The sequence below is a fragment of the Citrus clementina genome, unplaced genomic scaffold (assembly GCF_000493195.1).
Source record: "Citrus clementina cultivar Clemenules unplaced genomic scaffold, Citrus_clementina_v1.0 scaffold_8, whole genome shotgun sequence".
Taxonomy (NCBI): Eukaryota; Viridiplantae; Streptophyta; class Magnoliopsida; order Sapindales; family Rutaceae; genus Citrus; species Citrus x clementina.
Window position 1 is genome coordinate 102,084 of NW_006262022.1, and position 27,924 is coordinate 130,007.

The 27,924-nt window shown below is 37.0% G+C and overlaps 6 protein-coding genes across 13 annotated transcripts; 5 read left to right on the top strand and 1 right to left on the bottom strand.

The window, feature by feature from the left end:
- The first annotated feature begins 1,531 nt into the window (after positions 1-1,531).
- LOC18035510 (cysteine protease XCP1) lies at positions 1,532-3,187 on the top strand. Its single transcript, XM_006422320.2, has 3 exons — positions 1,532-2,237; positions 2,390-2,781; positions 2,897-3,187. Exons 1-3 carry the CDS (start codon positions 1,685-1,687, stop codon positions 3,125-3,127), a joined length of 1,176 nt encoding a protein of 391 aa, XP_006422383.1. The 5' UTR covers positions 1,532-1,684; the 3' UTR covers positions 3,128-3,187.
- An 860-nt stretch (positions 3,188-4,047) lies between these two features.
- Positions 4,048-8,605, top strand: LOC18035597 (nucleolar complex protein 4 homolog). 3 transcript variants are annotated; one of them, XM_024179337.1, is made up of 15 exons: positions 4,048-4,546; positions 4,661-4,753; positions 4,842-4,915; positions 5,012-5,073; positions 5,173-5,224; positions 5,758-5,858; positions 5,977-6,068; positions 6,161-6,274; positions 6,595-6,653; positions 6,750-6,924; positions 7,146-7,319; positions 7,421-7,568; positions 7,829-7,886; positions 7,999-8,104; positions 8,209-8,605. In XM_024179337.1, the coding sequence occupies exons 1-15, from the start codon at positions 4,175-4,177 to the stop codon at positions 8,413-8,415; spliced, it is 1,887 nt and encodes a 628-aa protein (XP_024035105.1). In that variant the 5' UTR covers positions 4,048-4,174; the 3' UTR covers positions 8,416-8,605. The 3 variants fall into 3 exon arrangements, with proteins under 3 accessions (XP_024035105.1, XP_006422385.1, XP_024035106.1); XM_006422322.2 differs by having other exon boundaries at positions 6,173-6,274; XM_024179338.1 differs by lacking the exons at positions 6,595-6,653; positions 6,750-6,924.
- A 561-nt stretch (positions 8,606-9,166) lies between these two features.
- On the top strand, positions 9,167-12,113 carry LOC18034578 (probable anion transporter 5). 2 transcript variants are annotated; one of them, XM_006422323.2, is made up of 2 exons: positions 9,167-9,557; positions 10,174-12,113. In XM_006422323.2, exon 2 carries the CDS (start codon positions 10,323-10,325, stop codon positions 11,640-11,642), a length of 1,320 nt encoding a protein of 439 aa, XP_006422386.1. In that variant the 5' UTR covers positions 9,167-9,557; positions 10,174-10,322; the 3' UTR covers positions 11,643-12,113. The 2 variants fall into 2 exon arrangements, with proteins under 2 accessions (XP_006422386.1, XP_024035059.1); XM_024179291.1 differs by having other exon boundaries at positions 10,187-12,113.
- A 2,097-nt stretch (positions 12,114-14,210) lies between these two features.
- Positions 14,211-20,030, top strand: LOC18034400 (glutamate receptor 3.2). Of its 4 annotated transcripts, none has more exons than XM_024179289.1 (7): positions 14,211-14,900; positions 15,354-15,743; positions 15,885-17,230; positions 17,317-17,594; positions 17,882-17,913; positions 18,012-18,406; positions 19,283-20,030. In XM_024179289.1, the coding sequence occupies exons 2-7, from the start codon at positions 15,494-15,496 to the stop codon at positions 19,772-19,774; spliced, it is 2,793 nt and encodes a 930-aa protein (XP_024035057.1). In that variant the 5' UTR covers positions 14,211-14,900; positions 15,354-15,493; the 3' UTR covers positions 19,775-20,030. The 4 variants fall into 4 exon arrangements, with proteins under 4 accessions (XP_024035057.1, XP_006422391.1, XP_024035058.1 ...); XM_006422328.2 differs by having other exon boundaries at positions 15,466-15,743; XM_024179290.1 differs by lacking the exon at positions 14,211-14,900 and adding an exon at positions 14,945-15,039 and having other exon boundaries at positions 15,466-15,743.
- A 309-nt stretch (positions 20,031-20,339) lies between these two features.
- On the top strand, positions 20,340-21,768 carry LOC18034931 (homoserine kinase). Its single transcript, XM_006422329.2, has one exon. It carries the CDS (start codon positions 20,443-20,445, stop codon positions 21,541-21,543), a length of 1,101 nt encoding a protein of 366 aa, XP_006422392.1. The 5' UTR covers positions 20,340-20,442; the 3' UTR covers positions 21,544-21,768.
- An 81-nt stretch (positions 21,769-21,849) lies between these two features.
- Positions 21,850-27,200, bottom strand: LOC18033968 (monosaccharide-sensing protein 2). 2 transcript variants are annotated; one of them, XM_024178847.1, is made up of 6 exons: positions 26,450-27,200; positions 26,063-26,192; positions 25,303-25,869; positions 23,969-24,888; positions 22,936-23,123; positions 21,850-22,540 (listed from the first exon to the last, which is right to left on the bottom strand). In XM_024178847.1, the coding sequence occupies exons 2-6, from the start codon at positions 26,139-26,141 to the stop codon at positions 22,096-22,098; spliced, it is 2,199 nt and encodes a 732-aa protein (XP_024034615.1). In that variant the 5' UTR covers positions 26,142-26,192; positions 26,450-27,200; the 3' UTR covers positions 21,850-22,095. The 2 variants fall into 2 exon arrangements, with proteins under 2 accessions (XP_024034615.1, XP_024034616.1); XM_024178848.1 differs by lacking the exon at positions 26,450-27,200 and adding an exon at positions 26,330-26,434.
- Between the last annotated feature and the right edge of the window lie 724 nt (positions 27,201-27,924).

The window sequence follows — 27,924 nt, forward strand, 5'->3', positions numbered from 1 at the left end:
TTACCAAATATTAAAATTAGTTTTTAGATTTTCAAAATTTCTTTTAAGCCTCTCAAAAATAATTCCAAACGGGCCCTATGTAATAATGTAAAAGATTTTCTTTTCTTATGAATATAACACCCAAAAGCATTAACTTTTTTATTTTTTTATTTTTAAAATAGAAAAGATAATATTTCATCAGAATTTAAAGGGAGAATGCATGTTTTATCCCTAATTGATGTCGTATTTATCACTTACATTTGTATTAAATTTTTAATTACCTAAGATAAATAACACCCAAGATATTCCGGAATAAATAACATCCAAGCTATTCGGGGGTAAATAGCACCCAAGCTATTCCGGAATAAATGGCACTCAAGCTATTTTGAGATAAATAACACTCAAGTTATTCCGGAATAAATAACATTCAAGCTATTCCGAGATAAATAACACCTAAGATATTCCGGGATAAATAACACCCAAGCTATTCTGGGATAAATGACACCCAAGCTATTTCGAGATAAATAACACCCAAGTTATTCTGAGGCAAATAACACCTAAGCTATTCCGGGGGAATAACATCTAAGGAAAAAAATTCTTCTGGAGCTTATAAAAATGGCAAGAGGGGGTAATTAATTCCACAATCCATTAGTCTAAGGAAATCATGTCCAAATGCCATACGAGTAAGGAAACATACAGGGCCGGAATAATTTCCTAGATCATATTCACCTCCAAATGTACATAAATGATGGGTGACACATGTCGTTAGATTGAGAATTCAAAGCAAAACCCTAAATCCACATCACTAATCATCTATAAATAGATATCCATCTCTAAGATAAAAAAGGGTCTTTGGCCTCCAAAAAAAGCATTGTTCATATCTAGAGAGAGAAACTCATCTTTTTCATTTTTCTTCTTTCTTTAATATTAATCAAACAGTGTCGGTGTGCCTTTTTCAAGTACTCACCCCTCTAGAATCAAGACCAACGATCATGACAAGCTCTCCACAAACTACAAATACGTGTGAAGGTAAAAAATTCCAGCCACCTTCAATATGCAAACAAGTTTAACTAAAAGATATTTCCATTTAAAATACACAAAATAGATTTAAACTTTATTTAGAATACAGCAGCGATGCACCAGAGCTCGTTTGTAAAAGCCACTACCACCATAGTCTGTCTAACTTTCCAGCAGATCTGGAATGCACTCCTTAATTTTTATTTTTTTTCCCTGACACTGGTCTCAAATAATCAGAACAAATGCGAAAGGAAACTACGTAAATTGAAATGGGAACAGGGAAAGCGTTGAAGTGTGAAATTAAATAATAATATATACTACTAATGCATAAGAAATTGTTATTATACTATACTATATTATCCTCCCCCACATTTATAGTCAGTTGCCCATAAGAATATAAATAATTACACGACATTGATGACAACTCATCACCAGCGGATCAAATTATTGGGATTTTGCTTTAGCGTGTATTGATAACAATAATTCACACTACAAGATAAAGTGATCAAGACTGAAGATTATGTGGTAGGGAAAGAGTAATAATATATACTAGAGGCAAGCAGCAGGAAGTTCCGGCATATCATCACCTACTTTTATATTTTACGTATATAAATAAACCGATCATCAAGCCCGCGTAAGTAAATTAACTTGAAGATAAAGGGTGGGGGAGAGAGAGAGAGAGAGAGAGATGAAAATGTTATCTTCCAATTGTAAGTTGTTGCTTCGTCTTTCTTTGTGCGTGTCTCTCTTGATGATCATATGCATACGCTGCTCTAGCAGTAGAACTCTTCAAGGTCATGATGGTGAGTTCTCCATTGTGGGGTATTCACTAGAGGTGTTGACATCCACGGACAAGCTGGTTGAGCTATTCGAGTCATGGATGTTGAAACATGGGAAATCGTATGAAAGCACGGAAGAGAAGTTGCATAGATTGGAGATATTCAAAGACAACTTGAAGCACATTGATGCGAGGAACAGAGAGCTGCAAATTACTAGTAGCTATTGGCTTGGTCTGAATGAGTTTTCAGATATGAGCCACGAAGAGTTCAAGAACAAGTACTTAACAGGACTCAAACCCGATGATGATGAGTTCCGCAGAAGGAGTCACCGCGACTCCAGTAGTAGATCTTCTGCTAGCAGTAGTAATCATTTTTTGTACAAAAATGTAGAGGATTTGCCTCAATCCGTTGACTGGAGGAAGAAAGGAGCTGTCACTCATGTCAAAAACCAAAATCCTTGTGGTACTTCATATTATAATATTATCTACCGATTTAAATTGATCAATTTAATTATTATAACTCTTTTACCTTTTTAAATTTAAATTAACTACAGTGGTTTAATTAGCTTTGATTTGTTATGTATGAAATAGTATATGAATGATTGTAAATTGCAGGTGGATGTTGGGCATTTTCAGCAGTAGCAGCAGTGGAGGGGATAAATCAGATAGTGACGGGAAATCTAACGGCGTTGTCGGAGCAAGAGTTGCTTAGCTGCGACACAAATAACTTTGGGTGCGAAGGAGGGCTTTTGTTTTATGCTTTTGAGTACATTGCCTCCAATGGAATCCACACCGAAGAAGACTACCCTTTTGTTGGGGACCAGCCGGACCAGGCCAACTCTTCTTGTAAGCTCATCGACAAAGCGGCTGCGGCGGAGGTCGTCACAATCAGTGGTTACCAAAATGTGCCTGAGAACGATGAAGGAAGTCTCTTGAAAGCACTGGCGAACCAGCCCGTTAGCGTCGGCATTGAGGCTTCTAGCAAGGATTTCCAACATTACAGCGGGGTGAGTTGAAATTGAAAGGAGGATATAAATGTTCTTTCATGCATAATAATTGATTGACTGCATTAATTAATTAATTCATACCATTGCTTGCTAAATATATATAGATACAATGCAGGGTATATTCGACGGCTCCTGTGGAACATATCCCAATCACGCAGTGACAGCAGTTGGGTATGGATCTTCTTCTTCACCGGAGGCAGTGGATTACATAATTGTCAAAAATTCATGGGGACCCAAATGGGGAGAGGGAGGCTACATCAGGATTAAGAGAAACACCGGATTACCTGGTGGCCTATGTGCTATCAACAAGTTGGCTTCATTCCCCATCAAGTTCAAGACCACTTAACTGTGTGTACTATGTTTGCCTTCAGTTATGACTAAAAATAATATCTTGTGCTTCAATGAATTGGATGAATGTCCTTCGTTTCGAGGTTTTGCTATATCATTAACTCCAGCTCGTCATAGACTAGTGAGAATTTGTTGTATGTCGACACATTTCTTCTTTAAAATTCAAAATGAATGAGAGACACTTTTGTGGGACGCTCCCAGTACCACCGCCTCTCGCAGCATAACACAGTCTAATGGTGCTCTTGCAATCGGTTTTAACCATATATTTTTTAAGTAAGATCACAACAAAATAAAAATGAAATTATTAATTAGTCTCAAATTAATAAATTATACATATATAGAAAAGTAGAAAACCATTAACGATAAAAAAAAAAATAATTTCAGATTGGGCACATATTAGTGGAGCTTTTAACACCCCTTTAAATAAATTTTATTCCTCAAATACTCCAGTTTAATTTCTTAAAAATAATAATATTGTATTATAATTAACCATCTTCCAAGAATTTTCACTAAAAAAAAATTAGTTCAATTAAGTTTCTATTTATAAAATTTATAAAATTTAAAATTATTTTTTATTGCATAATTTCTATCTCCATAACTCTAAATTCTTATAATTTTCTCAAAAAATATTGTTAATTAAAACTTAAAATAGAAATGAGAATGTATAATGTTTGTGAAAAGAATAGTTATTTAATTGAATTTTTTAGGGAATTATTTAATTGAATTCGTATTTAAATTAAGAAATAAATTAATTTATCTATAGTTACTTAAATAATTTCAATTAAAAATAGATTTTATGGGGAATTTTGAGGGATGTCTAAAGGCTCACTCCTAGGATAGAATAAAATCATTAAGCCCAAGACAGAGGCTAAATTAGGTCGGCCCATTATGAGATGTAACCAATGAGACTAACAAGTTCAACGCCAAGGGCTGGGATGAGAAACCTAGTACGGAAAGGGGCGGAAAGACGGAGCTCCTGAGAGTTGGAGCTGGAGCAAGAGAAAGGAAGTAATCAGCAAGAAAAGAAGAAGAAGAAGAAGAAGGAATGGCGACAAATCTCTCAAAGTCAAAGAAGCGAAAACACACGTTAGAGGAACTAAAAACCCTAGGGCAGCAGCTGCTATCATCAAGAGCTCACATAAACAACTTACCTCTACTGCTCACGTTCGTGTCTCCGTCGTCGCCGCCGCAGTTCCTCCTCGAATCCCTCCTCACTCTGCAGTCCTTCTTTTCTCCCCTTTTGCCTCACCTCCCTCCCTCCTTCCCCTCTTCCACGAAGCGAACCGAAGTTTCTGGAAAAGACGATCCTGAGTTTATTTATAAAACTTGGCTTCGCTCCAAGTTCGACGAGTTCGTTCAGTCGCTTCTCCTCGTTTTAGTTTCGCCGCAATCCGAGGATGCTTATGTTTTCTTGAGAGTAAGTTCTTACTTTTTTCTTGTTAAAGTGTATTAATTAATTAATCAATTAATTAATAATATTTTTTTCTTATTTTAAAAATTACGTATTTGATAAGTGGAATGGCTTGATTAGGAAGTTGTGTTGGATACCCTAATGGAGTTTGTGAAGTTGGGAAATGGAGGGAAGTTTCATTCGGCCATCTATCATAAATTACTTCATAGCATTGTAAGCTGCAGTTTGACTAGTTACTTTTTAAGAATTTGCTAGCTACTAGCTAGATTGATGTTTGTGAGCAATGGCTCCTAATTTTCAGGTTCACTCTACGGAGTCTGTCGGTTCTGTTACAGACTTTCTTGCTTCAAAGTATTTCAAGTACATTGATGTTCGGTACTGATCACAATTATTATTTTATTCTATTTGCATACTGCATGCACTGCCAATGAGCCAGGATATTAAATCTTTTTTTTTTGGGGCTTGGGGCAGTTATTTTACCTACATCAGTATGGAAAAGCTTGCTAGAAGTTTGGAGGGAAAAGGCATCTCTGGTACTTTGTTCTCTTCTTTTCTTCATACCTTGTGTAATTTTTTTTTTTTTTTTTTAACTGCCTTTTGTTTCTTAGTAGTTGAATTATTTCTCTTTGTAGATGACAAAACTGGTAGTGCAGATGAGAATAGTGAGAGTCATTCAAGAGCAAGGTTAGTGAGAGTCATTCAAGATCAAAGTGTAATCTGTTTGTTATTCTATGCAAGTGCCATTTTGAACAATGCAAATTCGATAATTTGTTTCATTAAGTAAATTCTTTTTCTCCTTTCTAAAACTTTTCTCCATTAATATGATTTCATATGCATTTTGTATACTACTATCTTTCTTGAACTTTGAAGACTTTTTCATGCTTATCGCTTTGATTGAAATTCCATTACTTTTTCTGAGTGGACGGTAGTTGGTTTGTGGGTTATCTTTCAGTGTAATGCACCATCTTGTCCAAAACACTGATGCTTCTCACAAATAGGGTATGTTTGAACATGGATGTCATATTACATTGTTTCCATTTCTATGTGTAAATAGTACTGACATTGAGAACTGCATTATCTCACTGGTTACATTAGTTGGTAGTCTTTTCCCTTTTCTTTTATTCTTCTCCCTTTGTTATTTTCTCTTTTAAGGTTAAACTTTGTTCAAAAAGTATTCACGATACTAATGAAACTTAACTGTTTCTGTTTCCTAACAGCATAGAGCTTTCTCTACGCAAGAGTTATTATATTTTATCAAAAATCCCATCAATGGAAGACAACAATGAAAAATCTGAGCATGAGATGTGGAGTGGATCAGGTAATTCCTTGTCGTATTTTAATCTTGAAGATGACATGTCTTACTTTTTCTGGAGTTTGTATTATATTCATGACTAGTGTGCATTTCTTTAAAGTTTGCTTGTTTTGGTAACCATTAGGAAGTTCATCTGAAGAAGGCAATCTCAAAGAGGCATCTAAGAAGTCAAAAACAAAAGTTAAAATGCCCAAGGCCGAAAAATCTAACAATAATGTAAGCTATTAGTTAACTGCTGGAAAACACTTTCTTGACACCATCTCCAGTTGAATTTTCTAATTTATTTGCAACTTTTATTGAGTGTTTAGTCATGTCTTCAGGCATTGTCTGCAGCCACTATATCCAAAAAGATGAAATCAAAGTTCACTAAAGCCTGGATTACATTTCTTAGGTTGCCACTACCTGTTGATATATACAAGGAGGTAAACCTCGCAGCTTGCATCTCTGCTTACACTATTGTTAGGTTTCATTGATATACTTGCATTTGTCTTGAAATTTAATATCAATACAAAGCCAACTCTTTGGGACTTACATCTTAATACAAGTTTAGAAGCTAGGCTCAGGGCTGGAACTGGAACAGTTAACCTTTGATGCTCAAATTTAGTAATAGCTTATGCTCGCTTGTACAGTGAATTGGAATTTCTAAGTTCCTCTCTTAATATTATTTTCCCTTTCTTGATACAAGATATATTTTATTGTCATGCTTCATCCTTTTCTGACCTGCTTTCTGTTTAATGCTCAGGTTCTTGTTACTCTTCATCGGGCAGTTATTCCTTTCTTGTCCAATCCCATCATGTTATGGTGAATGTACAAACCAACAATTTTTTTTTTTTTTCCATTGTTGAGATATGATATCTTTTTTTACTTTATTCTGAGTTTGTACCTGATAACATGCAGTGACTTTTTAACCCGATCATATGACATTGGTGGGGTTGTCAGTGTCATGGCTCTTAGCAGTCTCTTTATCCTCATGACTCAACATGGTTTGGAGTATCCCAACTTCTATGAAAAACTTTATGCCCTATTGGTGCCCTCTATCTTTATGGCAAAGCATAGGGCGAAATTTTTTGAGGTAATGCAAACTGCTAAATTGTTCACTGTGGGTCTCAAATGAAGTTGGAATTACATATTAATTGAAGATTGTTTAATCTCGTTGAAGGTTAAATGAAGTCAGAACTTGAATATGATTCTATAATGGTTTTAAGTCAGACATCTCTCTGGTATCTGAATAAATCAACTCAATAGCGTCGATTCCATGAGGTATCTAAAGTTAGTGATAGTTATTTGGTGCAGCTTCTTGATTCTTGCCTGAGGTCACCACTTCTTCCGGCATACTTGGCAGCTGCTTTTGTGAAGAAATTGAGTAGATTATCAATTTTGGTTCCTCCTTCAGGAGCATTAGTTATTATGGCTTTGATTCACAACCTTTTGCGGAGGCATCCTTCAATCAACTGTTTGCTGCACCGGGTAGCAAAACCATCTTTTTATCTACCATGATTTTTTTCCTATCTGTTTAGTTCATTGCATTGCAGCAAAAATTGTAATGAATGGGGCGATCTTCTTTTCAGGAAGATGGCAATGAGACTCACAATGATGATTCCAAGGCAGAGAAGGAGATTGTTGATGCTGCAACTGTCGCAAATATATCCAGCATAAAACCTGGCATTGATCATTTTGACGATGAGGAAAGTAATCCTGTGAAGTCCAATGCAATGAGTGAGTATTCCTTTCAATTTCTTATTTAAATTCTTGGTACTGGAAGTAGCATGAGTGTTCCAATTTTTATTCTTCAGGAGAATTAGCTATCATTTTTATACAGTAAACAGTGTTTTTTGGACACATTTGTATCCCAATTTGGTTTTTTATCTGTCTATTCATGCACAGACATATGTCTATATTTGTTTATTTGGGTGGTCGAATTTAGTTTGTCTGTGAATTTTTGAAAGTCTATTTATCAATGGAACTTTTTCTAACAGGAAGTTCTCTTTGGGAGATTGACACCCTCCGTCACCACTATTGCCCACCTGTATCAAGGTATGTGCTTGATGCTATGCCCGAATATAGTGCATGCCACATGCATTTACATATATACATACATACATATATACATACATATATCCAACTATTTAATTTCATGTGCTATTAGGTTTGTCTTGTCATTGGAGAATGATTTGACAGTTAGAGCAAAAACTACTGAAATCAATGTCAAAGATTTTTGTTCGGGTTCCTATGCCACAATATTTGGAGAGGAGGTAAATAAATATTACCATATCCTATGCTAATTTGCCTTAAAAGTTTGATTGAAATGTTGCTGAATGCAAATCAATATCGAATTCTGTGAACTTTTAAATTGCAGATTAGGAGACGTGTAAAACAGGTCCCACTTGCATTCTACAAGACAACACCAACCTCTTTGTTTTCGGATTCAGATTTTGCTGGTTGGACGTTCATATGTGACAAAACCGAGGAAAACAGTAATGGGAACAAAGAAAAGAACTTCGCATGTCTGTCTGAAGAAAATGGTCACATTTCTGCGAAACGACAGCGGATAGAATGCTCATAAGTCATAAATTGTGTAGGGAGTATCTGGTTATTGAAAGCAGATAAGTTTTGCAGCTCACTAAAGTTTTTGAGTAAAATACATTTACTATGCAACTAATTTTGCTGGAGATTTAATCACAGCCAAACTTCAACCTGTTATTGTTGGATATGAAATGAGCTTTGCTTTTCAATTATAGAATGGTATTTGATAAGCAAGAGGCATTGCCAGACAACCCCGAGAAAAACCGCCCCACAAACGATATTTTTGGATTGTCCATCTGTATTAACCTTAATCTAAGGTGCTCTAGGTGAATGCCCAAAAAAAAAAAAAAAAGGTTTTTAACTGGGCAGACACTGCAGGATGAAGATGGTCCTAGAATATAGTAAATAAGGTATGTAACAAAACCTGGACAAGGAGCCCTCAAATAACTAGTATATAGCTTGTAGCCAAAGATCTGACTCGTTCGGCAGCAATCACAATACATTGTCAAACCGACCTTCATAGCACCTTTTTTTTTAAAAAAAAAAAAAACCCTTTTTTGTTACTCCTAATCTTAATAAAACCATTTTTTTTCAAATTAAAAAAAAGGGCATTGGTTTGAAATTTTTTCGATAATATGATAGTGTAGTTGACATTTTTAAATCAAGTGAAATTTTTTAAAAATTAACAAATGTGATACATGTTATACACATAAATATATAAGAAACAAAGGGTTAAATCAAACGAGATACAGCAGAGAAAATTACAAAATCACAATTAAAACAAACAAGACTTCAATAAAATAAGATCAGAAAGTAGAAACTCCTATTAAATCTTAAAATATAGTCATAGAGTCAAATAATAGAGGCAATTAATAAGTATAACAGCTGTCCCTGTTTCTCAATTTGAGACCTGAATCCATCCACCACGCGAAAGGCGAGATCGAGATAGTTAATTAATTTAAATCACCGCGGCAACTAGTCCTTCAGCCTCAAGCACGTCATCGTCATGTTGACTTGGCAGAGCGATTTCTTCATTTTTAGGGTTCCCATTTTGATCAAATGCTCTGCATTGTCACCTCATTTTGCCTAAAGGGAATTCTTTTTCGTTTTGTTTGGTCTTAAAATAATAGTCGCGGTGAAAACCCAGTAATGGTTCTTCTCCTGATTCCTTTTCTCGTTAAGGTATTAACTTTTTGCTCATCTTGGGTTTTGTTTTTCTTTTTCTTAATTATTATGTATAGTGTGTCATCTGATCTAGGTAATTTGGGAAATTTTTATTTTACGAGTTGCAATTGACTTCTTTTGAATATTTTTCCCATTTTTTGTTTTGTTAGATTTCTTTGCTTGCAGTTGCTACGATTCATTTATTATGTTAGATGTTTGATAATGTGCAAAATCACAATGTGAATCTATATAATACGAATGACGGCAGAGGAAGAAAATGAATGATCTTACATGTACTATGTAGGTTGAGGTATGGATTTCGGCAGCAACAATAGAATACACGGCTAGTTGATCTTGCAGTTGCTTATGGTTTCAGAGTGTCTTGTAGTTGTTTATATGTGTCCTTTAAAATTTTTGGTTCAGAGTATCTAGTATTTGATGTGGGGAGCTAACACTGGTCTCTTTGTTTAGCGATACCTGGTTGCTGTCCTTACGGCGGCAGATTCATTTGTAAAATGTTTGATCTTCATAATTGTCGCAATCTCTTTTAAAGTTTAGTTTCATCATTGCAAGTTTATACGTCTTCTTTCTTGTTTTCAGTGTTCCTTTCTTTTTCTTTTTTATAACTTTATAGGTTCTGTTAATAGGTTTTGAAGAGTAACAAAGTTGGCTGTCATCATTCTTTAATGGATTGCTAGTGGTGTCCGTGAGCTGTTATGATTGTCATTTCAAGACACTGGAATATCTGATTCTCCTTTGGAGAAGTCAAGGCAAACTATTGGCATGATGAATTTTCCAAAGCGTTACCTGATTGTCATATTAACCTTCATCAGCACATGTGTTTGCTATATAGAGCGTGTGGGCTTCTCCATTGCTTATACTGCTGCTGCTGATGCTGCTGGGGTTAACCAATCGAGCAAAGGCACTATACTTTCTACATTTTATTATGGTTATGCCTGTTCTCAGGTGCCTGGAGGATGGGCAGCTCAGAAAATAGGAGGAAGGAAGGTTCTACTTTTCTCATTTGTATTGTGGTCATCAACTTGCTTTTGGTTGAAACTGGATCCCAACAATGTCTTTATCTTGGTTGTGGCTCGCTTGCTTGTTGGTGTGTCACAAGGGTTTATTTTCCCTTCCATCCATACCGTCCTAGCTCAGTGGGTTCCACCGCATGAAAGGTCTAGATCTGTTTCACTTACAACTTCTGGGATGTACCTAGGTGCAGCAATGGGAATGCTTTTCCTGCCAAGCCTTGTGAAATACAACGGTCCCAATTCTGTATTTAATGCTGAAGCAGCACTGGGTGGTATGTGGTCGCTTCTTTGGTTCAAATATGCTACTGACCCTCCTCGGTCTGAGCATCCAAAAGCCTCTGCTGCTGGTTTTGGAGAATCTTTGTTGCCTATGAGAGATCAGAAGTTGAAAGTGGACAATGGGGGAAGTGCTATGAAAGCTGCCAAAATTCCATGGAAAAGAATTGTAGTCAATTTGCCAGTTTGGGCGATTGTGGTTAATAATTTCACTTTCCATTATGCTTTGTACGTCTTGATGAATTGGCTGCCGACGTATTTTGAGCTGGGTCTCCAGCTCAGTCTTCAGGAAATGGGTTCTTCCAAAATGATGCCTTATCTCAACATGTTCATATTCTCAAACATTGGTGGGGTGGTTGCTGACCACTTGATCACGAAAAGGATCTTGTCTGTGACTAGAACCAGGAAGTTCTTGAACACAGTAGGATTCATGGTTGCTTCTATTGCGCTGATGGCACTTCCCATTTTCAGATCTTCAAATGGAGCCATCTTTTGTTCTTCCATCGCTCTTGGTTTCTTGGCCTTGGGAAGAGCTGGGTTTGCAGTGAATCATATGGATATTGCTCCAAGATATGCAGGAATAGTGATGGGAATTTCTAATACAGCTGGTACATTGGCGGGCATTGTTGGGGTTGATATGACTGGGAAGCTACTTGAAGCTGCTAAAACTACTTATTCTGATCTTTCAAGTCCAGAAAGCTGGAGAGCAGTCTTTTTTATACCTGGGTTGCTTTGCATTCTTAGTTCTTTCGTGTTTTTGTTATTCTCAACTGGGGAAAGGATTTTTGATTGAGGTGGGCCTGTTGCAACAAATCATCTGATGTTACATAGTGAGTTCACAAACATTGCTGGTGAGCCTTCTAAACCCCATTCAAGTGTATGCTTTCTACTGAGGAAGGTTTCATATTGAAGTCCCCACATACAATAGGAGATTTTCAAAGATCGACGTAGAATAGATACTTACAAGAGGATTAATTTGAAGATATTTTTCCACATTTTTTGGCTTTCCATACCATGGCAAAGTGGCAATTTTACTTTCAGTGCTCAGATACTGTCAAGTTTTAGACGTATTTGGATTTATTTTATTGACCATGATGATTTGGTTGCATGGTTGAACACACTGATCTTTATGCTCAACAGAACTTCCTGCTCCAGTGCCCAGATTTCAACCTCAAGCATTCTTTGGTGTATTGAAACAGTATCTTGTCCCTATTGGGAAAGATTTAAACTAGGAATAAGATGCCAAGAATTTCTGTTTCATTGATTTTATACTTCATTTTTTAACTGCTTAACTGTTTTACTTTTATTTGGAATATCAGGAAAAAGTTTGTAAGAATCATGTGATGTGATTGTTGTGCTAATGCAACTGTTTTCATGCCCCCATTTTGTGTTCTCAAGTATTAAGAGGGGAAAGCACTACTTAAACGTGTACTATCTCTACGGCGCAAGTCCACTAGAGCGTCATAAATTGGAGGCTAAAATCCATTAGCCAGCACTTCAATGGCACTGCTGCAAGAGCTAGTAAAAGAAAAGATGATGAGAAAATCATACATGGTCCACTGCAAAATATGAGAGTCAGTAAAGATGCTTAAAAGTCTTGTAGACATTTGGCCGACATGGAGTGGAAGTTCCCATTGACCCACTTGCAGTTTGGTGCATTCTTATCGTATAATAAATTGTTGACAATTTTGCCGCGAATCTGGCATCCCTATTGTGCTCATGTAATGAATGATTAGATTCTTCCTTCGATGATTCCAGATATATTTTCCACTAGATCATCAACGAAATCAATGATTTAAAAACATGGTGGAGAAAAATAGACCAGGCAATTACATAAAAGTTCCATCAGTCTAACAAGCTGTTAGCATCGGAGCTACTAATCCTGAATACTAATTTCAAGCCTTCCAACCTAATTGGCTGCTGCTGCGGCTGCTGCTGCTTAACAGGACAAGCCTGGTCAAATTGTGCTGATTTCATCCCAAGAGGCTGCTCTGGATTTTTAATAATTTTCATCCCACGAGGCTTAAAGCTAGTTTGGTAATATCCTAGCCTTTAAAATAATTGTTGATAACTTAACAATAATTAAGTATGAAGAGAATTAATTAAATATTTAATAAAATTTATTTTTAAAATTGATGTGAGTTTTAAAAGTAGTCATATGTGTTTGATTAATCTTATTGTTAAATTATTGTAAGAATACAAATAATTAAATGAATATAATCTTAAATAAAATTTATTTACACAATTATAATCATGTATATATAATATCTTTTAATATGTACAATAAAACCTTGATATATTAATAACATTGAGATTATGAAGAATTTATTAATTTAACAAATATTAATATATTGATAAACTAATAAATTTATAATTTACGAAGAATTTCCTTATTTCTTGAAAAATATGATTACTTTTGTAGTACTTATTTCTCTTGATTTAGTATATATTATGTTCCGTTTGAATATTAGTTGACTCACATAGGTAGTACTTAGATCATTGTAGAGCTTTTATTTATTTTTATTATTAAATATTATATATAGAGCTTGTCTCGCACTTGTTGTAACCCGACGATATTAACTAACAATTTGCATTACAAAGAGTTAGAGGTAGATCCAATTTCAAATCAATTTTAAGAAGCAACAAATAATAATGAGAACTTACATATTTCATAAAATCACCGTGACGTATCATGTGGATTTAGTTTCAAATTAGGTAATTGTTAGTTATTTGATAAGACGGACATACAATAAAATGTGATTTTAAAAAAATTTATTATATTGTAGATTTATTGAATAATTACTTTATTATGTTGGCCCTAAGGTGGGATTGATAAAAATATATATTATTTAATTAAAGTTATCAATTTGTTAAGTATTAATTTATCGATGTTCTACTGATATAATAATTGATAACTAAAATACATATTTTTATTTTATTAATTTTATTTTGTTATTATATTATCTTAATATAATTGGTAATAATTATAATCTTTTAAAATTTTATGATTTTATTTCTTAATTGAATAAGGATAATCTTAAATTTCTATAATATATGCGAGGATAAGATTTTATTTCTTTATTTTATAACATATATTAGCATAGAATTAATTATCAAAATTAATTTTTTTTTAAAAAAAAAAACCATTTCCTAATTTCTTAAAATTTACTTTCGGCAAAAAGTAATTTAAAAAATTTATTAAACATTAAAATGATCTACTTAACTTTCAAAATTAGTTTTGAATCCTCATATACATCCTCCACGAAATGCCACTATATTTGCCGGGGCCCCACGTCGGACTGGCATTAGCAACTTTATTAATATAACCAAAAGCTACAGCCAACAAAGCACAAGCCAAAAAGATAAAATCTTCAGTAGTCCTCCGTGGATCAGGTTTTTTCCCAGCTACAGACAAAACACAATAAACGAATTATATTTTCCCAGAATATAGCATCTTCTTCACATGCGCCTGAAACATTCTCAAACACATCATGCTTCTCCAAATGTCCACCATCATCAAAGACATCAGCTTCCACAATCAATTAAATAAATAGCAAAAAAAAAAAAACCTTAAAAACCCCCCAACAAAGCCAAATTTATGGTGCTCTCTGTAGTTATCCCTCCATCTCCATTCATGGTGCTCTCTGTCACTGTCATTGTCTCCAGTTCATGGCCACTACCATTATTTTCAAGTCACTCACCGTATGCATGTTAGCATCTGTTCTTACTCTAAATTACGGCTGCACCCCGGATTTTCTTTTTTAACTTTTGTCTCTTCAGTTTTGTCGAAAGATTTCATCTTTGACAACGGTTGTTGACCATGATTGATAAACAATAGGAAAGTTAGCTCCCTGCCACGTGATAAGTGTGGCAATCGCTAACCCAACTTAGCAAGTTGTTCTTTTTCATGATCTTGAAGTACTATTATTCCCTTAATTCTTAAAAAAATAAAAAAATAAAAAGGTATTCCCTTAATTAAGATATTAAAAGGTGTACGCTGCTGAGCCAAGTGGTTGCTTCTCTTTCCTGTGAGCCTTTAGGCTTTTTAATTGTAAGTATTACTTTTAACAAGAGATTTCTTTTTTTGGGCACTGTTTTTTTTTTTTTTATTAAGAATATGGGTGGTTGTGCTCCTGGTAGTCTTTCCTTTGGTTCCTTTACATTGGCCTGCTTTCCTGTTGAGCTTTGAGGTGAGTTTTTCTTCCTCGTGACCCCCGGAGATCAGCTGAATTTTCACTCGTTATTTGGTTGCTTTTGGGTGGTATTGCTTGCTTGTTTTATTACACTTCTTTAGAAAGACAATATTTTCTTTTTCTTTTTTTCCTTCCCTCCATCAGCCTTTTGCTTTTGGCTTCTCACTATTATTAAGCTTTTGCATGTTGGATCACTTAATTGCTATTTTTCGTATGTTTGGAACTTCCAATTGTTATTTCTCTTTCAAGGTGGAAACCTGTTCAGAAATTGATTTTCTTATTACTTTTTTCATCACCCCGTGTTTTTTCAGCTACTCGAGGTTGTCCTTGCCTTGGTCAAGGAAGATTCTCCTTCGCAGTTCGTTCCTGCAGATTTTCTTAATTCATTTCAAAATTTGTTGTCTGTCTTATTTTGGATGTTAGGTGGTCGGATTCATCATTTAGCATCACCATGAATCTGTGGTGGCTCGTGTCAATCTTCAGTTTCTGCATTGGAACAGCTATACAAGGGGCTCTGAAGCCTGAAGTTCTGAACGTTGGAGCAATATTCTCTTTCGGCACCGTTAATGGACAAGTTTCAAGGATTGCCATGAAGGCTGCTCAGGATGATATTAATTCGGATCCAAGGGTTCTCGGCGGAAGGAAATTGTCCATAACAATGCATGACGCCAAATTCAATGGATTTCTCAGCATCATGGGAGGTACAGTTTTTCTATTGCTTGTTATTTGTCAGTCTGTTTACTTGGCTTTATTTGTATCATGCACCTTTCTCTTGTCCTTTGGCTAGAAATCCATTTTCTTGGTTGAGGTATCATACTCAAAATTTTCTTCACTGGTCTCAGCATTGCAGTTCATGGAGACTGATACTTTAGCTATAGTTGGTCCACAAAGTGCTGTAATGGCACACGTGCTCTCTCACTTGGCCAATGAACTCCAAGTCCCGCTATTGTCATTCACGGCTCTGGACCCTACCCTGTCGCCTCTCCAGTACCCTTTCTTTGTTCAAACGGCACCCAATGATCTATACCTGATGTCTGCCATTGCGGAGATGGTTAGTTACTTTGGCTGGGGAGAAGTTATTGCAATTTTTAATGATGATGATCAGGGCCGAAATGGTGTAACTGCGTTGGGTGATAAGCTTGCTGAGATAAGGTGCAAAATTTCATATAAATCGGCACTTCCCCCTGATCAAAGTGTCACTGAAACTGATGTTAGAAATGAATTAGTTAAGGTTAGAATGATGGAAGCTCGAGTGATTGTTGTACACGGATACTCAAGAACGGGTCTCATGGTCTTCGATGTGGCCCAAAGGCTTGGGATGATGGACAGCGGATATGTTTGGATAGCTACCACTTGGCTGTCAACTTTTATAGATTCCAAGTCACCACTTTCTTTGAAGACTGCAAAGTCCATCCTAGGAGCTCTCACCCTTAGACAACATACACCTGACTCAAAAAGAAGAAGGGATTTTGTGTCTCGGTGGAACACGCTGAGTAATGGTTCTATTGGATTGAATCCTTATGGTCTATATGCATATGATACAGTTTGGATGATTGCTCGTGCTTTGAAATTGTTTCTGGATCAGGGCAACACCATTTCATTTTCAAATGATACAAAGTTAAATGGTCTAGGGGGCGGGACATTAAATCTTGGTGCATTGAGCATATTTGATGGAGGGAAGAAGTTCCTTGCAAACATATTGCAGACCAATATGACTGGTCTGTCTGGTCCAATCCATTTTAATCAAGACAGATCCCTCTTACATCCGTCATATGATATAATCAATGTAATTGAACATGGGTATCCGCAGCAGATTGGATACTGGTCTAACTACTCTGGTCTATCTGTGGTGCCCCCAGAGAAACTTTATAGAAAACCAGCTAATCGTTCAAGTTCAAACCAACATTTATACAGTGTGGTATGGCCTGGAGGAGTAACAAGCAAGCCTCGTGGTTGGGTCTTTCCAAATAATGGAAGGCAATTAAGAATTGGAGTCCCAAATCGAGTTAGCTATCGAGACTTTGTCTTTAAAGTGAATGGTACTGATATAGTTCATGGGTATTGCATTGATGTATTCCTTGCAGCTGTACGTTTGCTTCCATATGCAGTTCCTTATAAATTTATTCCATATGGAGATGGCCACAAGAATCCAACCTACAGCGAGCTCATTAATCAAATCACAACTGGGGTTAGTAGAATCTTAACGAAGAAAGTTGCACAACTTACCAGGGTGAGCCTATAATTCCTACCAATCCTGTGAATATTATTTTGTAGGTTTTTGATGCTGCAGTGGGTGACATTGCAATCGTAACGAACCGAACAAAGGCTGTCGATTTCACCCAGCCGTATATAGAGTCGGGACTGGTTGTGGTGGCCCCTGTCAGGAAGTTGAATTCAAGTGCTTGGGCATTCTTGCGGCCCTTTACTCCATTGATGTGGGCAGTCACAGGAGTTTTTTTCCTTGTTGTTGGAACAGTTGTTTGGATCCTTGAACATAGATTAAATGATGAATTCAGAGGGCCTCCTAGAAAACAGATTGTCACAGTTCTATGGTGAGTACATGCATGCAGATTGTCATTTAAATGAAAAGAATACGAGGATTAAAATTGAAGAACTTCTTCAAAAATAATCTGTTGAAATGTTATTGAGTCTCAAAGTAATCAAAATAATTAACAATTGGATGGTCACTTACTGAGAATCGACCTTGGCCTCCTTCCTCTTAATCTCCAGCTGGGCAAAATAAAGCATATTCTGTATCCCTTGTCATTTGAATTTGATTTGTGTCTTTATAATGATGCCTTTTGCAACTCCTGATCTGACTTTGTCTGTGACCTTACAGGTTTAGCTTTTCTACTATGTTTTTTGCCCATAGTAAGTTTTCCACTTTGACAATCTTTGCAGCTTCTTGTTAAGGAATATAAAATTATCTTACTCCATAACACCAACTATAATTGTCTTCATATTTTCAGGAGAAAATACAGTGAGCACACTTGGTCGTGTTGTGCTTATCATCTGGCTCTTTGTTGTTCTTATAATTACCTCAAGCTATACTGCAAGCCTGACATCAATCCTCACAGTGCAACAGCTTTCCTCACCCATCAAAGGAATTGATACCTTGATGACGAGTAATGATCGTGTAGGATACCAAGTTGGGTCCTTTGCTGAAAACTATCTGATTGAGGAGCTCAGCATTCCAAAATCTAGACTTGTTGCTCTTGGCTCTCCAGAAGAATATGCGATTGCCCTTGAGAATAGAACTGTTGCAGCTGTCGTCGATGAAAGACCATACATAGATCTGTTCCTCTCAGACCATTGCCAGTTTTCAGTTAGAGGCCAAGAGTTCACAAAAAGCGGCTGGGGATTTGTGAGTATTCGAGGATAAGAGTATTAATATCAATTTTTTTATTTTTTAATTCTAGTTAATCAAGTTAAATGAAGCCCATAGGAGTGCCTTTAGCTGGATTTACTTGATGTTTATGCTAGGCACTCCATTACTTTATTGTGAAGCCCCAAAAATAAGATAAAAATATATTAAAAAATAAATAAATAAGAAGTTAAAGAGACTAGAAATTGGTAGGTGTAATGGACAAAGAATTTTATAGGCAATCAATATCAAATGACCAAAAGCTAGTTGCGGCAGCCAGAGTAGATATTTAATGAAAGATTAAGACATAACTTGAACTTACTGGTGAAATTGGTTGTAGAGCTATGATTACCATCGAGAATTAGGTTCTGTTGAGTTACATTTAAGAAGTGTTGCCTTAGGATGTATTTTGAAGGAACACCTGGAGGGAGAATGAAGTCTAGCTGAAAACACTAAATATTTGACATCGTGTGAAGGCCTAATAGTTCCATACATTTTTTTTTTTTTATAGACATCATGCGAAGGCCTATGGTTCAAAACCTTTTATTTTTTTTAAGTGATTTCCACAGACAACCTTTGCCATGAGAGTGATCATTTTGGATGTTGGGAGAACCGTTTTTGCTGACCAGCTTATACATAATAATCCTCAGAATAGTTTGGTTGGAGAGCATTTGAAATAGGCGACTATAATCCATTTTAGTAGCAGTGGGAATATGGTCCTTGTGCAAAACTTGTACAAGACTTCATGAGTCAGGAGCTATAGTTTTAACTAATTATGTCAACGGAATTGTTCTATGTTTCTGCTAGTTATGTTACCGACTGGATATCACATGTGATCTTAGGCCAACTGATTTTCTTGTTGAATGTGTTGTCTAGGCATTTCCACGAGACTCTCCATTAGCAATTGATATGTCAACTGCCATTCTCACTCTATCTGAGAACGGTGAGCTTCAGAGGATCCATGACAAGTGGCTCAGAAAGAAGGCTTGTAGTTCTGAGAGCTCTCAGTCTGACTCAGAACAGCTTCAAATTCAAAGCTTCCGGGGACTGTTCCTTATCTGTGGGATTGCATGCTTCCTAGCTCTCCTCGCGTACTTCTGCTTGATGTTACGCCAATTCAAAAAATACTCCGCAGAAGAATCTGCTTCCTCTGTTCCCAGCAGCTCTCGTTCTGCACGCCTCCAAACTTTTTTATCATTTGCGGATGAAAAGGTAGACAGAACAAAGAGCAAGCTAAAGAGAAAACGTGAAGATATGCCATCAAATGTTTATATGATCGAAGCTGAGCCAAAAAATGGATCAGCGAGAATAAATAGGGATATTTCTCAGGAGAGGGAGCAGTATAATAATGAAACTTGGCTCCATTAATGGTCAGTTCACATATGGTCAATAATTGCTTTTCTGAATCAAGATTCAATGCTTATGTGATTTTCATACAATGCAATATAGTTAGCGTAGAAGATTTAACGTATGCATGAAAATGGTACCTGTTAAAATGTGAGAGCTAGTGTATAGAGTCTGGCAGCGTGCCCTTGTAATCCTGTCTCTAGATCGAAATTTTAATAAAGTTGTATTTTCCTTTCAATAAATTACTAAATTTGGATGTGAGGAGTTGAATTTGAGACTCAAATTGTGCAAAATATTTCTAGGGAGGGAATAGTTTATTTGTCTGCCAACCTGTGCTTTCAATGCTGGCACGCCGTGATGCCAAGGACGGACGTGGCCCACATTCCTTAACTAAACGTACCCAAACAAAATTTAGGAGTTTAGTCGCGCGTGACGTCAGTAATTTTACGTGTCAACCAAAGTGAAATTATCGTATCAGTCCAATTAGTTTTTGAAAATGTCAAATAATTCTATAAATTTATTGCTTGCCTTAATTAGTCCCTACCAACTACCAAAGAACCGATTAACAAGAACCGACTAACAAATTTGAAAAAAAACTAAAGGCAACGCTTCTTCTTACTTGTTATCACTGAGCGATCTCTGTTCTCTCTCTCTCTCTCGAAAACCCTAACAACTCTTTTACTTCTCAAATGGCAATCTGTTTTTCATCTGCAGTGAAACCCGCAAATCATTTCACAGTCTTTTTCAATCCCGCGCCAAAAAAGCCAATCTTTAAATGCAGTTGTTCTTTGCCCACCGTCACCACCACTGAACCCGAACCTGTTTTCACGTCCGTCAAAACCTTCGCGCCGGCCACTGTTGCCAACCTCGGGCCCTGCTTCGACTTCCTCGGCTGCGCCGTCGACGGCCTCGGCGATTACGTCTCCCTAAAAGTCGATCCCAGTGTTCACCCCGGCGAGGTCTCCATTTCCGAAGTAATCGGCCCTTCGAAACTCAGCAAAAACCCTCTCTGGAACTGCGCCGGAATCGCCGCAATCTCCGCCATGAAAATGCTCGGCGTTCGCTCGGTGGGTTTATCGCTTTCTTTGGAAAAGGGACTTCCTTTAGGATCTGGGCTCGGATCGAGCGCTGCCAGTGCGGCGGCTGCTGCGGTAGCGGTCAACGAAATGTTTGGAAATAAATTACTCCCGGATGAACTAGTTCTCGCCGGCTTGGAATCGGAAGCTAAAGTGTCCGGTTACCACGCCGATAACATTGCTCCTGCGATCATGGGTGGTTTCGTTTTGATTCGTAGTTACGAGCCGTTAGATTTGATGAGACTAAATTTTCCTGAGAAAAAGCAACTTCTTTTTGTTCTAGTAACTCCGGAATTCGAGGCGCCGACCAAGAAAATGCGGGCAGCGTTGCCGGCGGAGGTGGGGATGCCGCACCACATTTGGAACTGCAGCCAGGCGGGGGCGTTGGTGGCGGCAGTGTTGAACGGGGACCCGGTGGGGCTGGGGAAGGCCTTGTCATCGGATAAGATTGTGGAGCCAAAACGGGCCCCATTGATTCCGGGAATGGAGGCGGTGAAGAAGGTAGCAGTTGAGGCGGGAGCGTACGGGTGCACCATCAGCGGGGCCGGGCCCACGGCGGTGGCGGTAGTGGATAATGAAGAGAAAGGGAAGGTGATTGGAGAGAAGATGGTGGAGGCGTTTTGGAAAGAAGGGAATTTGAAGGCGGTGTCTATGGTTAAGAGATTGGATAGAGTTGGTGCCAGGCTTGTTGGGAGTGTCCGGGCTCCCAGATGAATGTGAAAATATGAAGATGAATGAATGTGTTTTAGAAATTTTCTGATGATTGCTTCGCTAATAAGACCGGAATGGAGTGTGGTTTGCTTGGTGAATGCTGAATCAATGGATGAAGATGAATGAATGCTGAATCAATTTTTTGATGATTGTCTGGTTTTTGAAGTAGATTGGCAGCAATCATACGAGCCAATTCGATGTTGATGAATGTTAAGACTTGTTGAGCAATATTATTTCTTTTTACAACACATCATCCTTGTATTTTTTTCACAGATTTCAGTCTCCGGAAATTAGGCAAGACAAACACGATACAAGTAACCGAACGGTTTATTTAAAATAAACAGATTACACAGAGAAACATTCAAGTCATTTCAACATTAAAACAAACTAATGGGAACAAAAAAATGTAATACTTTCTACAAAAATCAAAGCATCCTGTTTTCCAACAACCTAGAAGAAAGCACAAAGAGAGATGGAAGTAAAAAAAAATAAAATAAAATAAAATAAGAAAAAAAAATTGAACTTCCGCCAAAACTTTCAATGTCAATGACCACGTCAGTTGTTCTTGGCAGCATCAGCCTGGCTTGCACCAACGGCGAAGAACTCTGTAATCACTTCAAGCGGCATGCCCTTTGTTTCTGGAACTTTGATGAAGACGAATATCCATGATATGACACAAACGACAGCGTACATACCAAAAACACCAGCAAGGCCAACGGATTTGAGCAGTACTGGGAGTGAATAGGTGACAATGATGTCACCTATCCAAAATACAAGGGCACATATGGCAATGCAGATGCCACGTACCCTGGTGGGGAAGATCTCCGAACAGAGTATGTTAGGGATTGGCCCAAAACCCATGACAAAGCAACAGAAATATAACACAACACTGACAGTCGAGATTGATGCATGCACAACAGAACCCATCTTTATAACACTTGACAGGACTAGGACAACAAGAGATGTTATTAAGATGGGGATTGTGCTGAGCAGCAAAGTCCTGCAAACGTAAACAAGGGACAAATAAATAAAATAACCCACATAAAAACCGAATGTTAAAATCAAGCATTAAAGCTAGTGCAGATGTTTAAAATCAAATTTGGGCTACAGACATTAAAATCAACATTAATGTCAGCAAACCTATGACGCAACAAATTAGGTATGAAGCCCCCTACAGAAACCAGTACCACATCAAGACCTGACTTGAGCATTCAATAGAACCTTTTGCAATTAAGCACGACTAATTGCCGGTCAGGATATAGCACAATAGGCTAGCTAAATCCATAGATAACTTCATTTCAGACCAGAATTGTACCAGCATTACAGCCATAGAACTTTTGCGCAGTCCAATAATAACATACTGTAGAACATTAACAGAGTGGAATGTGAAATTACCTTCTGCCAGAAATATCCATGAGCCTCATGGCTACAGCTATAGATGGAAGCATCAATAAGGTTGTGATGCCACTGATAAGCAGTGATGCTGAAGCTGAACTAATGCCCAAATTTGAAAGAAGAACTCCAACACCTGCCTGCTCAAGAATTTGAGGAGTGTAGTAGAGAACCCCATTTATGCCAGATAACTGCATTTAAAAAGTTGGAGAAGAAAAAAAAAAAAAAGATTAACGAGCAAATAATAGAAAGTGCCACTGGCTGACATTATCATAGCCAGCACACCTTGAACTGGGACTTATGTCAATTTGCTTAAGATACTGTCCCAGAAAGTGAAAATATATCTAAGAACTATGTTTTAATACAGAAAGCTGTGAGATATGGTTCAAGATTTATATGTCCTAGTCAAAGCAGATTTCCATGAAGAGAAGCATATTGACCGCAATATTCTTCAGGAAAAGAACTCATATTTACAGAATAAACAAATATGCCTGTCAAGACCAAGGTGAGAAAAACAGAGTACCGACATACCTCCTCATCTTACATATGCATAATTCTATGATCTGATCAGTGGAAATCAAATACTGAACTTACTCTATGTCATTCTCATCACAGTATATGCCCAATCATATCATGCATGTTTCAGTAATTTTAATAATAATCATTTCAGAAAGATTTTAGGAAAACAGGGTTGCACAGTTTATGAATATAACTAAAAAATGATGATGATGGCATTGTTGACAATGTACTCATCTAAATTAAGTAGCTCAAAACCCGAAAATCACTGACATCAGAAAGTAGATCAATTCAGCTCAGCATGCATAAGTATATATTTTTCATATCTCTTCAGGTTATTACTCCTCAACAACCTAAAGGACAAGACACAAGATGCCAAGATGGTGATGTAGACCAATCAAATGACCAGAGTTTACCATTCCGCATACCACAGGTCAAGCCAACTAGGTAGCACTGTTTTAAGTTTTCCATGAATAACCACGCAGAAGATGGCAGTTCTATCAGTGATTCCATATGTTACCTGCTGAAGTATTTGAATGCCCACACCCACCATCAATGCACGTTTAACTCCTGGTTCAGCTAGATCCTTCCAACTGAATCCTTTTGCTGCAGTTTCAGATGGATGAATCATAGCTGGTCCGATTGGATTTTGATCTAAAAGCTCCTTGGAACAAAGAGCCGCTTGACTCACCAAAGCAGCAGCCTGGACGACCTCACCTCCTACAGGAACATCCTCACCATGCATAGAAACTAAGGATCCACGATGAGATGCAGGGACACCCTCCTGGTGCAAGTAGATTCTTTTGAATCCTCCTTCTTTCTTTCCATCTCGGCCCTCCTTTTCAGACCATTTCCATGCTAACTGCCAACCTCCACCAATCCCCATACCAACTGGTTCTCCAGCATTTCCTTGCACCTGACTGCCGTGTCTCATGCTTGAAAGGGTACCATGGGCAGGTGGAACCATGTCCTTCTCGATACTTGTCGTCTGGCGGGAGATCAATGGGCTCTGCAAATTGTCATCAGAGTCACCACCAGCAGCATCAGATGGATATTCGTCACCCTCTCTGACAAGGCTCTCCTCATCCCACTCTTCATTTCTAGGTTGATTTCCTCCCACACTAAACATGCTGCCAAAGTGAGGAAATAGCGTGCTTCGCATGCTTCCCTGATCAGGAAGCTTCTCGTGCACGCTGCCAAAAAGGGTGACAAGAGGATCCACCATACTTCCATGCCTAGACCCTAGACCAACAATACTCTGTCCAGTGACTGGTCTAGCAATCCAGGAGAGACCTTCTTCAGGCCCATATAGTTTGATTTGATCTTTATCAGCAGATATGTCCTGATCAGCAGCAAGGTCATTGGCCGGACCAATTATGTACTCCTCTAAAGATGTTTCACCCCCAACACCAAGTCCCTCAACCAGTAAAGCCATCTCACCTGTACATCCGAGGAAGTTCAGTATCATCCACATGAAGCATCATTACTCATCATATTGTAATTTTAACCATGGACTTCTAAAGTCTTAAACGTCTTTGTAAACTCCTGCATACAGTTCTCATATAACACGAGTAGAGTTCAAATTCACATCCAGATTGTCTAGAAGCAACTTTTTACTGTTATTTTGATTTCAGAAAAGTTTTTTATATCCATATCAAATTCATAGGCAGATGCAAAAAATGTGATTTATTATATTCCATGAACTTGTCTCCAAATGCAGAATGCATTTGGAATCATATTATATGCAAATTATGCAAATCAATTTTCAATATTTAAGGCTCATGCAAATAAAAATTTTGTACACCAAGGCAAAAGCAACCATTTATTTTCAAAGATTCAGGGAGGAAAACCAACCAGCAACATCTTCTCTACCACGCAAACTCTGCAAAACCTTCTTGGCCTCAAGCATGCGCCCTTTACTCACAAGCCACCTTGGAGACTCAGGTAGGTAAAATATAGTCAGCACAAAATAGATAAGTGAGGGTATAAAAAGAACTCCAAGCATCAATCTCCAACTAGGGGCCGTCATCAAAGACATCCCAAAAACCATACAATATGCCAGAAACATTCCAACACAACCAGTAAACTGTGGAAGTGTATTCAATAATCCTCTTATTTCCGGAGGAGCTGTCTCAGATATATAAATTGGAACCAGTGTAACAGCCAAACCAATTCCAAATCCATCTAAAAGCCTGGCCAAAAGTAGGACATAAACATTGGGAGACCATAACATTACAAGGCCACCAATGAAATAGAGTACAGATGAGACTATTAACATTGGACGGCGACCTAGCCAGTCAGCTATGGCTCCAGAACATGTAGTAATGCAAGTAGCCCCAATAAGTGACATGGCCACAATTAGCCCTTCAATTGTGGGCTCAGTTTCCAAATGGAATTCTCTCTTTATATACAAAACAGCCCCTGCAGTAAAAACAAGAAAATCAAATTTATGAGGCCTCAACATATTTGATAAATGAATATATTTTGTGTATAAGAAATGAAAGCAACTTGATCTCATTCAAAAAGGATCAAACTTTGTATATCGAGCTCATATAAAAACAAATCAGTCGTAGTCCGTATAACAAAGAAATATATACATAGAAGAGTAAATTACCCGCAATAGTAGCGTTATCCCATCCTTGCAGTAGGTTTCCAATAGCAGCTGCAATCGCAACAAGCGCAGCTCCACCCATTTTTCCCAGAAACTAACGTCGAAATCCGCTCAAAAGTTTCCACCAAACAACCTGAAAAAAGAAGAAAAACAAAATGACAAACCTCACATCACAGATCATACACTCACCGTCAAACAAATATAGCAACAAATATGATCCTTAAATTTCAAAGCTTTATGAAGCAGCACAGCAAAACACTAAGAACTCACTAAGTGGAAACAGTATAACACCAATCGGATCCCAGAACTGGAACCATGAAGCGGACAAAACAAGGCAAACCCAGATGTCCAAATCCAAAAAGAAAACAAGCCAGGTGGCTATATCATTACCTATAGGAAGAAGCAGAAGTGTGTTTGATGAGAGTTTCAGGAATCATCAGATGCAGAAAAGGCCAATAACAGTTACTGCAAATTGCCCGTCACTTGATGTCAAAAAGTTGGACCCTTAAATGATGATATTTTTTTATAATAATCAAAAGACAAGGAAATGCAAACCCACAAACCCAATATATAAAATAAAAAATGTGACGCTTTGATTTGCTGGAGAAAAACAGAAAAAGCTAAAAGAGAAAACAGAAACTAAGCCCTTGTGCATATCTGACACCTGCCTCTGGACCTCTTTATCTGTCTTGCACGTATTGGTTTTCAGTTGAACGTTCACACATACTACCACCTTCCTTGTTTGCACAAAAAAAGAAAAAAAAATAATGAAAGGCCAATTTTTCTCTTAAAAAAGTTTCAAACTTTATGGCTATCAAAGATATATGAACACCACAAGATCGAATAACGAGATGCAGCAAATAAAAGAACACTTCTTGAATGATAAATTATTAATTGTTGGGCATGTGTGTGTGTGTGTAAAGAATATGGCTTTGAGATGTTTAACAACTGGTACCCAAATAAATAACTAAAAAATATGTCAGCGATCAAATCATCAGAAGATCCTTGAAAGAAGGATCATAATGCATGAACATGATGCTGTTTTGTCAGCCTCAGCCATGGTCCTTATATTTACTAAATTTACCACTAAGACGACAAAAGCTCTAAATCTACAAGAGGGTTTTGTTTATAGTCTTTGTTTTGTTTAAGGATGTAACAATATCATTATAAACAAAAACCAAAAAACAATTTTTTTTTTCTTTTCTTTTAACCGCAACGAGAATGGTAAATGCTGAGTTAGCGTTAAACAAGACCGAAGAAGAAGAATAAACTAAAAGTATTACCAGTTTCCGATGCAGAGAAGGAATCAATCTACTTTGGTTATGAATGGATCTGCTCCATCCATATGATTATTGTTAAGTTTTGTTTTTCCCCCTTAATTCATGAAATTAAAGATTTACATTTGGCACCCACCACCTTTTGTGGGTCTCAGTTAGACTTTTTTTTTTTTTTTACCCTAAATAAATAGAATTTCATTACTATGTAATCGGTATTCTAGATAGAAATATTTAATTACAGTTTATTAATATGATAATTAAGAGGTAAATGTTGATAAATATTAGAAAATTCAAGATACTTGATTACAAGTGAAATTTTATAAAATAATTCAGGTATTTAGTTATATTATTCAATTAGACATAATGTGGTAGCGTAGCTAATGAGGAAGATAACAAGGGTCTTTCATTTCTGTACATGAAAATGAGGGTGATGATGGAAATTTCAAATTAAAGTTACCAAAATTATTATTATTATTATTATTATTATTATTATTATTATAATAATAATAATTTTCAATTATTATAATAATTAAAGTCACGATCTAGTTATATTATTCAATTAGACATAATGTGGCAGCGTAGCTATTT

Bases quoted from the DNA above. Each gene is read 5' to 3' on its own strand.
- LOC18035597 (XM_024179337.1), top strand. From the start codon at position 4,175: ATGGCGACAAATCTCTCAAAGTCAAAGAAGCGAAAACACACGTTAGAG. The intron at 4,916-5,011 runs GTACTGATCACA...GGCTTGGGGCAG, and splicing joins TTCAAGTACATTGATGTTCG to TTATTTTACCTACATCAGTA. The intron at 7,887-7,998 runs GTATGTGCTTGA...ATGTGCTATTAG, and splicing joins TATTGCCCACCTGTATCAAG to GTTTGTCTTGTCATTGGAGA.
- LOC18034578 (XM_006422323.2), top strand. From the start codon at position 10,323: ATGATGAATTTTCCAAAGCGTTACCTGATTGTCATATTAACCTTCATC.
- LOC18034931 (XM_006422329.2), top strand. From the start codon at position 20,443: ATGGCAATCTGTTTTTCATCTGCAGTGAAACCCGCAAATCATTTCACA.
- LOC18035510 (XM_006422320.2), top strand. From the start codon at position 1,685: ATGAAAATGTTATCTTCCAATTGTAAGTTGTTGCTTCGTCTTTCTTTG. The intron at 2,238-2,389 runs GTACTTCATATT...TGTAAATTGCAG, and splicing joins CAAAAACCAAAATCCTTGTG to GTGGATGTTGGGCATTTTCA. The intron at 2,782-2,896 runs GTGAGTTGAAAT...GATACAATGCAG, and splicing joins ATTTCCAACATTACAGCGGG to GGTATATTCGACGGCTCCTG.
- LOC18033968 (XM_024178847.1), bottom strand. From the start codon at position 26,141: ATGGGTGGAGCTGCGCTTGTTGCGATTGCAGCTGCTATTGGAAACCTA. The intron at 24,889-25,302 runs GTTGGTTTTCCT...TCGGATGTACAG, and splicing joins TGGTAGAGAAGATGTTGCTG to GTGAGATGGCTTTACTGGTT. The intron at 23,124-23,968 runs GTAACATATGGA...TTTTAAATGCAG, and splicing joins GCATTCAAATACTTCAGCAG to TTATCTGGCATAAATGGGGT.
- LOC18034400 (XM_024179289.1), top strand. From the start codon at position 15,494: ATGAATCTGTGGTGGCTCGTGTCAATCTTCAGTTTCTGCATTGGAACA. The intron at 17,231-17,316 runs GTTAGTAGAATC...ATTATTTTGTAG, and splicing joins TTAATCAAATCACAACTGGG to GTTTTTGATGCTGCAGTGGG. The intron at 17,914-18,011 runs GTAAGTTTTCCA...TCATATTTTCAG, and splicing joins TACTATGTTTTTTGCCCATA to GAGAAAATACAGTGAGCACA.